The sequence below is a fragment of the Atractosteus spatula genome, chromosome 10, assembly GCF_055471065.1.
Source record: "Atractosteus spatula isolate fAtrSpa1 chromosome 10, fAtrSpa1.hap1, whole genome shotgun sequence".
NCBI classification, from domain to species: Eukaryota; Metazoa; Chordata; class Actinopteri; order Semionotiformes; family Lepisosteidae; genus Atractosteus; species Atractosteus spatula.
Genome location: NC_142715.1, coordinates 15,011,723 through 15,026,629, shown reverse-complemented (window position 1 = coordinate 15,026,629; position 14,907 = coordinate 15,011,723). Strand labels below are relative to the sequence as shown.

The 14,907-nt window shown below is 43.6% G+C and overlaps 2 protein-coding genes and 2 non-coding genes across 4 annotated transcripts in view; all 4 read left to right on the top strand.

The window, feature by feature from the left end:
* Positions 1–14,907, top strand: part of LOC148825419 (uncharacterized) — a 244,459-nt gene that overhangs the window by 213,602 nt on the left and 15,950 nt on the right. The gene's annotated exons all lie outside the window — the stretch shown is intronic.
* trnak-uuu (transfer RNA lysine (anticodon UUU)) lies at positions 1,199–1,271 on the top strand. The gene has a single exon. It is a non-coding gene; the product is annotated as a tRNA-Lys (tRNA).
* Positions 5,948–6,019, top strand: trnaw-cca (transfer RNA tryptophan (anticodon CCA)). The gene has a single exon. It is a non-coding gene; the product is annotated as a tRNA-Trp (tRNA).
* On the top strand, positions 9,331–11,539 carry LOC148825422 (zona pellucida sperm-binding protein 3-like). Its single transcript, XM_088926223.1, has 8 exons — positions 9,331–9,888; positions 9,990–10,105; positions 10,170–10,276; positions 10,356–10,530; positions 10,608–10,725; positions 10,905–11,005; positions 11,083–11,156; positions 11,328–11,539. The coding sequence occupies exons 1-8, from the start codon at positions 9,331–9,333 to the stop codon at positions 11,537–11,539; spliced, it is 1,461 nt and encodes a 486-aa protein (XP_088782349.1).

Genomic DNA, 14,907 nt, shown 5'->3' with positions numbered 1-14,907 from the left:
TTTAAGCACTAGTCTTTCCCTACCTCCTTGCTCAGTATTGGTTTTCCTTTCGAGCTACTTAGTTGTGCTACGCCTTCTACCTCTTCGTACTGTTCAGGTTCCGACTTTGGTTTCTCCCCTCTTACTATGTTTTTTGGATTACGGCTCGGCTTCGGTTGCTCTCTCTCAGTTTAGATCACTGGCTTCCCCTGGACTCTCGGCTCTCTCCTTCGACTACGGTATTTGGATCACGACTTGTCTCTATCGGCTCCTGCAAGTGGATTTATTACTTGGTTTCAGTTTCACTGGCCGAATCCTTAACAAGTAGCTAAATACACAGGCCACACTGCTTCAGTTGAGGCTCAAACTCACAACCTCAGCATGACTTTGCTGTGCATTGCTGTATAAGCAATGCGCGCTGACCGACTGCGCCACTGGAGCTGTTTAACACCCTCTCCTCATACAGACTGATGCTGCAGAAACACAGGCTGCAAACAGGGTTTCAGTTGTGGATCCATCTCCACATGGGGGAAAGGGACAGTAAAATAGCAAGGAAAATACAAGAGAAGAAACTGAAAGAATTGTGCTCACTGCAAAGTAGGAACGAAAGAGGTGGCCGGATACGTAAAACAACTCCGCAGATAATTTGTAACGACATTCCTTGGTGATAATCAGCGGTCGGATTTCTCTTCAGGTTCAGCTCTGCAGTATGAAGGTACATTCTCCGAGATTGGTTAGTTATATGTGATCAGCTGATATTAAATAGGACTAATAAGAATCAATACAATTGATGTCTGGCAAAGGCAAATAACCTTTGTACATGATCTGGAATGTGACTGGTTAAATTTCAGCACAGTTGCTACCCCCTTTATAAAGGGTGTGCACACTTAAACAACTAAGACATTGAAAGTTTTTTTTTTATTATTGTTCCAAAAATGTGTTTTGTTTCTTAAATGTTGTTGATTAAAAGATCTTATTAAATGTGAAAAGGTCAAATTCTTAGTGAAAAAATCAGTAATGTGAGGAAAGATGGATTGTGGGAGCCCCTTGACTCCTTGTGTCGTTCTGTATTTCTCTCTCATTCTACTGGGAGTTGTGCCGTCGCTTCTGGATAAAGTCTGTCAGTGGCCATTCCAGATGTGTCAGGTATGACTGCACTTCGGCACAAGAAGAGACATCTGATTTGCGAGGATCCCAGCAGTGTCTTCATTTTCTTAGAGCCCAGATAGCTCAGTTGGTAGAGCATCAGACTTTTAATCTGAGGGTCCAGGGTTCAAGTCCCTGTTTGGGCGGTTGTGCTTTTCTTCAATCTATTGTGAATGTCATTCTAAATCGTCTTTTATCTTTCCCTCTTCTAGCTGTACTGTGGTTATTTTAAATGTTCATCACTTCTATTTTCTTTAGTGTTTCCTTTCACAAACCGAAAATGTTCAAGGTGATCTTCTCACCACACTCCACGTAGATAAATTAAAAGAAATCACAGTAGAGTAAAGGACACGCAGTGAGGAGCTCCCGCAGTGAGTACTCTTGAATACGACAAGAGGAAAGGCACACTGCACATCTGCGGAACATCGCAAAGTAATTTTTTTTATTAAAGGTTCAAGGAAACCTGAATATGTTTGCTAGAAGTATTTCAGAATCACAGTCAAATCAAGTACGATTGCTGCACAGATCTGCCGTGTGAAATTAGAATACTGTTTGTGCATTGTATAAAATACGCTGTTCAAAGCTTTTCTAAAACTACAGAGATACGTTTCAGAATGAGTCTTCCTGTAAAAATAAAATCTCTGCATGGGAGCTATAAGCAGAGTCTGAAGCCTGCTTAACAGAAGAACTATATTCAGAAGGCCAAAGAAATGAATATTTCACCAAGTGAGAGAAAGCATCTCAGAAAAAGGAGGTGCAGTCTCTTCCATTGCAGCATAACACCACAAAGTCAGACTACAAGTGCTGAAAAGCTGCTATTAAGGGTAACCCGGCCGAGCGCTCTAAGGAGCTGGATTAAAGCTCCGTCTCTTCGAGGGCGTGAGTTGGAATCCCACTGCTCCCCAGTATCTCCTTGTTAAGAATCATGGTTTTGTTGTTGTAGATTCTGCGCGATTAAATCAGTTTCAGTAGAATTAATTTGAACAATCATATTTGTTTTATTCCTCCTACCATGGCAATTTGTGCTCAAAGATTTAACTTTTTTGTATTTTAAAAAACGTGCTAGCCTTGATGGGAAAGTAAGCGGAACCGCAGGCGTGGTGGCCAAGTGGTAAGACGTCAGTATCAATAAGGTCAATAATCTGTTAAACATTTTATGCCATTTTTTCCATAGATGATGCTCACGTTGGAACAGTGAGAAAGGTGTACCTGGATGCACTTGAACCATCACCTTACTATCATTTTAGTCCCAACCTGGCCACACTAAGCAATTGTACCACAGAGATTCCAACGAGTCGGTTTTCTCCATTTGCAGTTTTGGGTAAAAAATAATCTGCACTTTTAAGCAAGTATTTCTTGAAAAATGTTGTTTCACAGAGAAACTGAGTAGACAGGAATAGCCCAGTCAGTAGAATATCGAACTTTTTATCTCTAGGTCCCTAGTCAGGCGATTGATTTTCTTGCAACTACTGTGAACCTGCAAAATAGATGGTCTTTTGTCCCTCAGTTTTTCAAGTTGTTCTATGAATGTTTAAAATGTTCAATATTTTTCATGCTCTTAAGCACTTTCCGTCACAAAGTTTATGGTGTTCTTGGTGCTGTGCTGCACGTAGATAATGTAGACGAGAGCACAGGTAACAATACAGGACAAGCAGTGAGGAGCTCCCATAGCTTTCAACTCAGTGCAGAGTCCAGAGGGAAGCCTAGGTCGCTAAACGATCAACAGGTATCTAATAATGACGTTCACAAAGGTGACAATACGTTTTTTTCAACATATCCTTACATTTACTCATACAGCACAACGTATTTTCTATACCCTCAAATCATCAATGTAACGACTTTCTCCTGAGAAACACAAGTATAGAGTGAAATCACAATAACTTATAAAACAAATCTATTCAAACGCCCAGATATGACAGAACACACCCCTTTAAATGTGTATTTCCTTTATTTCAGTTTTCTTCCCTCCCCAGGATACCTGAAAATTCACTATCGCATATTAAAGGCTGTACATGTAATACATCTACTAATAAAGATGGACATTAAAGTTAATTATTAAAAAAATACACTTTTCATTCAGACCTGTATTGATAAAATTATTGTGAATAGTTGTGGTGTCTGGAAAGCAATTTTTGTTAAATATAACAATTCTCAAGCGAGTGGTGCATAAGCTTCTTATTTAGTGACTAAATTATTTCCACTGCATTCACAACAGTTCTAATGTGTTTGCTTGTTCCGCATAGCCTGCTACTGAGTTGTTTTCAGAACTGAAACCTATAAGAACATTATTTAAGATGCACCATGGCCCAGAATCGTTCATTGGGACTAGGATTAATATCAATTGAAAGTACTCCAAAATAAAAGATTTAACCTGAATATTAAAAGAGCAGGAAAGTATTACAACAACACCATAACGTCTTGACTTCCAATCTTCTTCCAGGTTCAGGCCATGTACAGTAAAATGACATAATCAGTGGAGTCATGCCGAGGTTTAAAGTTTAAACCTCACCTGGAGCGGCCTGGTTTTCTGTCTTGACAAAAAAAGTGTTTTGTTCCACAACGGCGTGAAATGATCACGTCTTTCACTCTACTTCTTTCTTGTAATAAAGCAGATCTTGCTAGGTGAGCATTTGCTCTGGTAAATTAGGTCACTTTTCATGTTAACTCACTTCTTCAAAACACAACATTTCCTGGTGCATGTTTTCTCCATGAAAAAGTCATTTTCCCTTTCATGATTTCTCGTCTTATTTCATCAAAGAGTACAGAAAGAAGAAAGGAAAAGTGTCGTAAATGAACTCTGCCGCCCTTGGGAGATGTCAAGCGCATTGGACATGAAAAGTGCCCAATAAAAGCCATTTCTCTTCGTTTCTCTTACAGTCGGGGCTCCTGTTGCGTGTAAAGGAGGCAGCTTGCTCAGCCAGCAGACTCAGGGCTTACTGAACGCAGATGGCTCAGAGCGGTGTGTCCAAGCGGCTGTAAAAGAGGAGAATTCTGCTGGCGCCGTAGCTTAGTTGCTTTAAGTATCTGTCTCGTTAACTGGAGATCCTGGCTCCACATCCCAGCTGTGCCTTTCTTCCTGTCTTTTTGTGCAGAAAGTACCATTTTGGACAACCGCATAGGGCTTGATTTAGTTTAATGCATGAATGCATTTCCTTTCTGCAACAACTTGTTATTCAAGAAATTCATACAGCTTGTGAAAAATGAAATTTAATTCTTGGCTATCAGAGCAGAAGGAATATTGCCGACTGGCAAGAAAATGCAAGCAATGTTTATTTTTTGACCAGAAAGGTGCGAATGGAGAAGAGCCTTTCTCGTCAGTCTCTGTGGCTTAATCGGAAAGCGCATTTGGCTATTAACTGAAAGGTTGGTGGTTCAAGCCCACCCAGGGACGATCCTCTTATTGTCAATGTAAACACTGCCTCCTCTAAAGCCGAAACCTTAAACCTCTTTATATTTGTCGAAAATGCGAGTCTTTTGCCCGTGTCCAACAACAACACTTGAGACCGGGGAAGTCCAATAGTGATCAACACCGCAACTCCCCAGACAACCATATTCACCCATGGAAAAGTATCTTTGAAGGGCTGGCGGGAGATATCATATATACTCCTGATGCGTCCTCTGCTAAAATAGTTTAGAAATACAGCGCGGATTTGTTTGAGAATTTGACAAGCATTGTTACATTAGCACTGTGAAGTTGGATGTTGATATTTTGATATATTTACCTTCATTTTAACATAAATATAAACATAAATGCTGTACAATCTACGCTGTACAGTCAAACACAGGTATATTTTGAGTCTCGTGCTGATCGTCCTGTGGATCCAAAAGAAAATGTTAAAGCTGATACATTTTCGATTGTAATTTGCATCTAGCTACAACGTCCCTGGAAAAGAGATTTTATTAGTTGCGTGCAATCGGTATCTTTTACTTTACGTATGGTAGTGGAAATAGTTTGAAAAATGTTTTCTAAAGAAGATTGTATTGCCAGGACCTGCCTTTAGCGCTCAGTAGCGATGACGCTGTTGATATAGATGGAGAAGAAATGTAAGATGAATTGATGATCTAAGCTAAAATAGCCCAAACACGCCTCCTGTAACAGTGTTTGTATTCATAGCAAGTAATATTCTTTTTCAAACCCGAACGTTGCTTTTGCATTAAGTGTTATGTAACCATTAGCGGTTTCGGTAGCTTCTGAAGAGCGCACTTTGCAAACTGAAGCCTATAAGAACATTATTCAAGATGCACCATGGCCCAGAATCGTGCATCGGGACAAGGATTAACATCAATTGAAAGTACTCCCAAATAAAAGATTTGACCGAAAAATTGAAAGAGTAGGCAAGTATTAAAACAACGCCATAAATGCTCGACTTACAGTCGCTTTCCCAGTTCAAGCTTTGTAAAATGACATGATCAGTGGAGTCATGCCGAGGTTGTGAGTTTAAGCCTCACCTGGAGCAGCCCGGTTTTCTGTCTTGACAGGTAAACAGTGTTTTGTGTTATTTGCTAAATGGAGAGAGGATTCTGTGTTAATTGTGCTAGTCCTGGGAGAGGTCAAGATGAGAAGTTCACGAGGCTGGTGGTAAATATCCTGTCCAGGAATATCGGGGCTGTAGGGGGTCAGATCTATAGATGTAGTAAACACATCAGTGGAGACGGTGTGTCTGCTCTCTGTGAGAGAGCCGGGTAGAAAGAATAATCTGTGGTCTGGGAAGAAGAGACCCTCGTTGGAAGAGCGGCGCTCCTCACAGGAGAGAATGAAAAAAATCTTTTTCAGGGACGCTGATTGTTCTCTTTGGGGGAATTGAAAGCACCTATGGCGAGTGACCTCGTGGCGCAACGGTAGCGCGTCTGACTCCAGATCAGAAGGTTGCGTGTTCAAATCACGTCGAGGTCAGCTGAGGAGTTTGCAGGTGCTGCTGGTGCCGAACCCAGAAATCACACCACGCAGTCGGGTTTTATCTGTACACCACATAGGTAATCTGAACGAAGTAACAGCGCATTACCACATAGGTAATCTGAACGAAGTAACAGTCAGGAGCTTATGCAGCGAATCGTCATGAACACGACAAGAGGAAAGACACACTGCCTATCCGCGAAACATCACGCCCAGCTTTAGAGACAGTGACATCAGAGAATGGAAGCTTCAGACCTCCTTCCTGTTACAGGTTCAAGCAAACCTGAAAGTTAGGGAGTGTTTGGTCTCTTTTGTTTGAAAAAGTGTCTGAAGCCTGTAATTATAATTTGCCCTTTTTTAATTGTGGTTGAAATCCACTCCCATGTACCAAGACCTTACAGTATATTCATGTTTACTTAAATGACTAACGCCATTGGACATTATTTGGTGTTTTTTTTTTTTGTAACGATTTGCTATTTCATGCAGGAAAGAAAGGAACCCAGATCCAACGTTTGCTTTCAGGTGCGGTTCATTTACATAACGGACATCTATTTCTGAGGAGCCTGATTTAAATCACACAACCCCGGTAGAAGTCGAATCGACAATCTAATAAACCGAAATCAGACGCGTTATCCATTAAACCACTAGCCCGTCACGTAAATTAATTGCACCATGGTGAGTTCAGCGCCGCTCCTAGTAATACCCCACCCCCATCTTAAATTTCTACGTGAGAAACGTGTTTTCTACATTTTTATCAGTTTTTAAAAATCATCACTTTTAAGCAGACAAAGCCTTTATGTGTCGCTCTGAATTTCTAATTGATTTAGAATTCCAAGAAAAAAGCGTTTTGTTCCACAACGGCGTGAAATGATCACGTCTTTCACTCTACTTCTCTCTTGTAGTAAAGCAGAACTTGCTGGGTGAGTATTTGCTCTGGTAAATTAGGTCACGGATCATGTTAACTCACTTCTGCTAAACACATTTCCTTGTGTACGGGAGTGTGTCTTTGTACAGCTGTTAAACAAAGGGCTGGTGGTCAGGGACGCGCTTCGGATTGTTTCGATGTAAACATAATCTCCGCTAAAAGCCCTCTTGAACTTTGCAGGAAATGTGCGTGTTTTAAACCATTTTCACGTGTGGAATTTTATCTTCAGCTGGCTATAGTTAGAATGACTTATACACCCGTTGTGTATCCTTAGCAAAAATATTTTAAAATTATAACACAGAGTTGTTGGAGAACTTGATAATCCTTGACAATCATTATTAAATGAGCACAGTACAAATGTACATTGATATTTTTGTTGTATGTACTTTAATTTTAAAATATATAAACATAATTGTGCTGATATGGATGTTCATTTGAAGGATTTGAGGAATCTATAAAGGATGTCAGAACAACCAAAGAAACATTTGGGCATCTGCATATTTGTAAAGATTAAAGAGCACCGTAAGTGTGAAGTTTGCACACACGAGAGAAGAAATCAGTTTCAATGCACGTCATTAAACTGATGGTATGCTTATCAATCGTGCATAAAACGTGTATAACAGAGGATGGCTTTGATCCATTGATCTTTGGGTTATGAGCGCGGCACGCTTCTGCTGCGCCACTCAGCTATGTTTAACACAACTGTTTTTGCACCTGAGATGAAAAGTTTCAACGGTAAACGCAGACGTCACTGAGCACTTGGTCTTTTGTAGTACCAATCATCACACGCTGCTCTACATGGGCGTGTCTTCAAGATCGTTGAGAACCAATGCTTCTGCCTTCCTGGCTACTGATTCTTTCTTCGTTAATTCCCAAATCTTCGATGAGAATCAGTGAAACGAAAACCAAACACATGTACACACTCGCGTCCTAGCCTGAAAGAAAAATGATGGAAGCGTTTGAGAAATAACAAGAGTAGTCTGAACAGCTCCAGCCTATCAACTGCTCTACAAAGTGATCGCTATCTCCACACCCAGTTTATAACACTGAAAATGATTCAGGAAGCACAGCAAAGTTCTAAAAACAGCGGTTGAAAAGCGTCTAGATACATAAAATGACAATTTCTCAAAAGTAAAATCTTCATCTTTTAAATATTGTCATCCATATATTTTCGTTTTTCTCTTTTTTACATAACACGCTTTCGAGAAATAAACTGTCTTGTAATGAAGGCTGCATTAGAAAATGTGTATCTAAATTAAAATCGGGTTTATTACTTCTGCGTTTTTCAGCTTTCTTAGCGCTTGGGTCTCGATTCAGATATTGCAATGAAAGCAACAGAGGAGTAAGTTTTCCTTTTCTAAATCAAAGGTGATCTGCTCACAAGGAAGTATAAAAACTTCAGCGTTTACTTTTTGAAGACCGCAAATGGTCGAAACACTGTTGCTTCATAAGCTAATAAGTTACGTTTCTGAGCTAAAGAAAGAAACTCTTCTTTAGCTCGGCTAGCAAGGCCTGGGTTCGAGCCAATACAGTGAGGCAAGAAGCAGGGTGGGAGCGGCGAGGGCACAAGAATCCGTTACAATAACAAAAGGACAGACAAAGAAATATGGGCTATTTCGAAGTCGCAAATGTGAGATATAAAGTCAAAATTCTGAGTTTTTAGGTCGCAATTCTGAGATTCTAAGTCACAATTCTGAGATACCATAGTGCGTTTTTTTTTACTCCCTGGCGGAAACGGGCTTCCATTGGTTCTCAGTGCTGCGAAGCAAAAGCAATCTCTGGAAAATCAGACAAATTATTATCAGATCATGTCAAAAGCTGATCAGTATTTCTTTACTGGGAAGCAAAGAAATGCTTGTATTACCCATTGACATGCAATTACAGATGAAAAATAGTAAAATTATTTTCAATGCGGTACGTGTTGATAGAACAGCCCCCTCGATAAAAGAAAGTGTGGACGGACTTGTCGCATGTTCCGTACTCTGTCTGACAGCGAGTTTAACACACTGTCCTCGTAAATTAGAAACTAATTGAACAATAAATTAATCTGAGCAAATGTTACACGTGTGGGTGATTTAATTCTGTCGAAATTGCGTGGAACTCCTCCGCTGAGGTCAGATACACACGGGAAAGTGTTCAGGCGGCTTCACGGAGTCCCGCCTCAGACTGGAAGCAGGTTCTAATTAGACGCTGAGAACAATCCGGGTCTCTGTGTGTAATTGATTGTGTTGATTGAGCGGTAGTGTGACCATGTGTGTGGTAGCATAGTCCTGCTAGTATAAAAACCTAGTCACCGCGTTCACACTTTATGCTCTCTTGCTTCAACACAGTTTGGTGGTTTACTTGTCTTACTTCTGTAGCAGTTTAGCGGGACGTCAATTTGGCAATGCGCTCGTTTCTCTTCGTGCTGTGCCTGTGCGCAGGGGCTGGGCTCCCCCCACTGATCTCCGCCGGGCCGGCTGGCTGGGACTCTCGGGAATTAGCGCTCCAGGCCGACCTCCCGGCTCCTGAAGACGCAGCCCAGTCGGAGGACTTGAGCCTGGCAGATGCGCCCTCCGAAGACCTGTCGGCAAGCGAGAACGACTCGCAGTCCTTGGCTCCCGACTTTCGCCGCCTTCCCGTATCCAGAGACGCGTACTTGCCCTACTTCGACAAGGAGAAGATGAAGCCCGAAACCGGCAGCCGCCCCTTACCCGCCTACATCAAGAGCGTCCTGTTTCCTCCCCAGCGAGGGCGGCAGCCGGCTCGCCCGGCCATCGGGGGCACCCGAGGAGTGGCCGTGTGGTGCGACTCCAGCAGGATGTACGTGAGAGTCAGTCGGCTCCTGTTCGGCTTCAGCTGTCGGCCATCGGAGGTGACCTTGGGCAACTGCAGCGTCAGCCGAACCACACGCAGTTACTTCTACTTCATCTACGGGCTTCACGAGTGCGGCGCCGAGCGATCGGTAAGCGGGTCTTCATCTACATGCAGTGTATCGATGTGAGCTGTAGGGCTAGTGTCGGGGTTGCCTTTCCTGGGAATATCCCTTCCTCTGTGACCCTGCAGGTTGTCCAGGGCCGCCTGGTGTACTCCAACACTCTCCGCTATGCCCCGCCCTCCTCCAGTGCACCTGTGCATCGCTTCATTCCCTTCTCTGTGCCGGTCAAGTGTTCCTACAACAGGTAGGCAGGGCTCTGCTGCTGCTGGGAAAGTGTCCAGAAGCCCCTCATCCCCTCTGTCATGCAGGTTCCACTACTCCTACAAGGTTGGCTATGTCCCCACGTGGGCCAGGAGAAGGACCTTCTTCAAGGACCTGAAGAACAAGCACAGCTTTGTGCTGCTCACCACCAACTGTAAGCTCCTTGAGCGAGTGGCTCCTCCTGCCTGCAGGGGGTGCTGTGTGCAGGTGTAATGCTGCCTCTCTCTCTCCAGCCCACTGGGTCCGGCTCTCTCCTAAGGATGAGTACTTCCTGGGTCAGCCCATGTACTTCCAGGCCACTGCCTACTTTGCCACAGTGGAGCAGAGGCTGTACATCCACTCGTGTTACGTAACGGAGAAACCGGACCAGCACTCCCAGCCCCGTTTCCCTGTGATCGACAACTTGGGGTACGGCCCCTTCAGGGAGGAGAGGTGGGCAGGAGCCCCGAGAGCCTGCAGGGGTTCATCCTTGTCCTTGTCCCCAGGTGCATGGTGGACAGCAAGGAAGATGGCTGCCTGTCCAGGTTTGTCCCCTCCAAGCAGAAGGATGTGCTCCGCTTCACAATTGATGCCTTCCTCTTCCAGAAGAAGCTGTCCAGGAAGGTACTGCTCTCAAAGGCTGCTCAGCCTTCTTGCTCTACTGATCCATGATCTAGATGTGAACCAGACTGTGGCAGCTGTAGTGCCTAGAGCTGCCAGCTTGCCTTCACTGATGGCAGGAGGTCCTTCTCTGTGCCTGTATTGGCCTTGATCCCTGGATGCTGTGACCTTCCCTCTTGCAGCATGAAGTGACTGAGCTGTACATGCACTGTGTCATGGCTGTGGCTCCTGCTAAAGCAACACCAGGGACCAAGTCCTGCACCTACAACAGGGAGGCGAAGAGGTACTTCTGCAAGGAGCCTGCTGAGGGTGCTCTGGGACATGCCAGGTGGAGGCCTCACCTGTCCTCCTCTCCTCCAGGTGGGAGGAGCTGTATGGTGACCATGAGGTCTGTGCATGCTGTGAGTCCAGGTGTGCTGGCAGCCGGAATGAAGGTGGGTCTGGTTCTCTATCCCTTGTGGATGCATCTCTGCCCAAGAGACAACCATGCTTGGACAACTGAGGAATGATCCCATGCTGGACAAAGGGACTGTTTAGATGAGTAGCATCACTGTGGGACTCTGGGTATAGCGGATCCCTCACTCCTGGGTGCTGCTTGTCCACAGGTACCAGGAGCCTGGTGACCAGCAGTCGGGTGGCTGTGGCACCAGTAGAGGGTCCTCTGGATGTGGGAGCTGACTGGACTGAGGATGAGGAGGGAGACCCTCAGAGCTCCAGTGAAGATGCTGAGAGCACCAGTGAGGATGTGGAGGGAGCAGAGGACTTCGGAGATGTTGGCCAGTGGACAGGTAGGGTCTGGCAGGAGGAGCTCCTGTAGGGGTGGGTGTCCTGCAGTTCAGCTGGATTGTTCTCCTTCTTCCTCCCCGGGTGCCTGAATGAAGGCTCCAGCCTGGCCCTTGTGACTCTCCTGCCTCCACTTGCCTTGTAATGGCAACATCTCAAAGCTGTGAAAGACCCTTCTGCCTGCCCTTGTTTCTTTATGGTTTATAGGTTTGAATGGGGTGGAGGAATTCAAGGGAAGTGAGACCCATTAATCAATGGAAGTATTTGTGGGGGTTCCCCTTTCAAGAATGCTTCCCGTATTGCTGCCAATGAGGACTGAAAATGGCTGGAGTAATAAAGCACTGTAGTGGGGGAAGATGGCCGCACTCTTCCTTTGGCAGGGCATTGTGACTTTTTTTTTTACTGGGGGAGAGACAGAGGTGTTCAATATACTGGAAATCCTCCTGTTTCCGAGAGGGGTAGTGCTTATGGAGTGTGAGTTGCTACTGCAGTGCCCAGTAAGAGTGAGATGTGGTGTCCTATTCTAGGCTGCACAAACTGACTAAAAGAAACACAAGGAAGGAATTGTCAACAGGGGCTTGGTGTAAAGTAGGCCTTCCTTTCCTTGGCAGAGGAACAATACTGGGGCGTGAACATCAATGAATAATGGTACAGTTAGAATATCGGAGATCTTGTCTTATGGGTGTTGGTTTCACAGCAGTGGTAGTGGACAGTCATGTGAAGTATTAGGATTGAGACTGGAGATCCCAGTACTTGACTGGGAAGACAGGTGTTCACAACCACCTCTACCAGCAGCACAGACTGTGTAGATTGAGACTGAACCCTTACTACACAAAGCCTCTCCACTGTTTCAGTGTCCTATGTCATGAATTTCAAGTGAATCCTAGTCTTCCTTTGTAACTACCTGTAATTTGCACAAATCCTGCTGGCCCACTAACACTGTCAATTTTTAGCCCTACTGCACTGCCCTATTAAAGCTTCAAGGATTTAGGATAAACTATTTTATATAATGGTTCCAAAGGTGGCTTCTCAAAGCACTTGACATAATTACAATAAGAATACACAGGATAAAACAATTCCAATAGACAGAGGAGACCATGGATGGTGGTACTAAGGAAAGTAGAAGCAGAGGGGTAAAGAATGTAACCAGTTCAGTAAAGGCTCTTCTACAGAACAAGGTGTTGAGTCTGAATTTGAAGGAGTTTAGGGAAGGTGACTCTGGTATCCTTGGGCAGAGAGTTCCAGAGCCTGGGGGCATAACAGCAGAAGGCCCTGTCACCCATATAGTGTAGACGGGCTTGGGGGACTGTTAGGAGACCAGAATTAGAAGAGTGAAGGTTATGAAGTGGGGAGTAGGGTGATAATAGATTAAACTGCAACTGAAATGTGAAGGCACGTTCTACAGTTTATGCAAGAAAGGGTAATGTTAGGCTTTTATGGGACGGGGGTAATGGCAGCACTTTTGAGGACCGTTGGTACAACAGCAGTGCTCAAGGATTCATTTCTAATATTGAGGACAATGGGTTATATACCCATCGTTCTTACCAAAGGCTAAGAGACCTTTTGCTATATAAAAAGACTCGTTTCCACCACTAATTTATTCAGGTTTGGTTTATTTGGGTTTTATCAGTTAAACATTTAATATTGTATGTCAGTGTGTTGATGCCTGTATATCACAGTGATCTGCACACACACCTTTGTGTGAATATGGGCTGCCAAACCTCTCTACCAAACTTATGTATCACGGTACGTACATAAGAAGTTTATTTGTAATAACAGGGGTGTGTTGGTGCCAGTAGTCAGATTGGGTCAATTGCAAGGTAAGAACAGCATCACATTAACTGGAGATGATCCAGAGATTAGCATGCAGCTCTGTACGCCAGATTAATACTGATTTGCAACTCGCTCGTCTGCTGACTTTAGTCCCCCGCTCAGTAATCACAATGTTCCCAATTGCAATGAGCCCAAGGAAACAGCTGCTGCTCTCTAGAGGACACTACAGGACAGGACTAAGTACAATTCCTGCAATAGACTAAGCAGTTTAGTGCCAATCTAATGGAACACTGAATCCTATGGGACAGTTTCAAATGTAGTAACAGCTTAATACTGAAATAATATCGTAAACACCTCGTGATCTTAAGAATCTGTCGCTGTTAAAATGTATTATAATAATAAGCTAAAATTGTACTGCAGCCACAACACAGTGGACTTGCAGCTCCTGTCCTGATCATACAGAAAGATGTCATCACTATAACACCTGTTAACAAACATAGCACCTGCAGTCTGTGAAAGAGAGCTCTGAGGTAAATATTCCTTGCAGGGAAGTGAACTGAAAAACAGGCAAATACATCACTCAGATGAAGAGCAACGACTGTCGCTAAAGAAAGTGAGCGAGGGTACACCTATAGTAGTTCATCCACAGAAATTCAAACATAAATTCGTGACGCACCAGAGTACCACAAAGCTAGAAGCGTGCCTTCAACTGGAGTATTGTAGCACGACTATTTATAAGTAATATTAACTTATTCCAGGCGTTCATCTGGTTTAAGAATACAAATCGATGCCTTCAAATAGACCTTTAACAGTCCTTTGATGTAGAATTAAGAAAATGGGGAATTATTTGATCCCATTCTCAATCCAGTAGTTTATGGACAGGCGCTCTCGGCGGACTGTGTGCAGGAGTGAGGGGTGATCTGAAATTCTATGGGCTCAGTGGGACTCTGGGAGTCAACTCAGGGCTCTGCTGTAGATTCCTGTTGAACCGGTGTGAAATGATAATGAATCGTTGGCTGGTATTGTTAATGTAAAGTTTACTGGTACGTTTTGGCCAAAACATATTTTCTTTCTTCTTTTTTTCAGCATGGAATAAACCTATTACTTGTTCCTTTGCAGCCTACGCATGCTGACGCAGCTACCCACCTGAACTACAAATTGTATGTTGGCCGTTCCGTTACACTATATTGATGAATCGTACAAGATCATAGGATCTATAAGCCTGAAGACTTGTCTTGTACAGTACCCTGATAAAAATCAAATTAATTACACTAATTTTTATGGAATCCCATTTCCGGTAGTGAGGCCTCCATAGTACACGGATGGAATAGTGGACGGTGGGCTTTTAATTTTTTTTTTATTTAAACACCAGAAATACAAAAACGAAGACAGAATATGAAATAAGATACAGAAATAGACACTTCACATCCAGAAGAATTCACAATTATAAAAGCTGAAACTTATACTTTTTACATATTTCCATTGTATGTCCTTTTTTACTTTAAAAAGAAACTCTCCTTTAGCTCAGCTGGCAAGGCCTGGGTTCGAGCCAATACAGTGAGGCATGAACTAGAGTGGGAGCGGCAAGGGCACAAGCCCTGGAACCCGAATCCGTTACAATAACAAAAG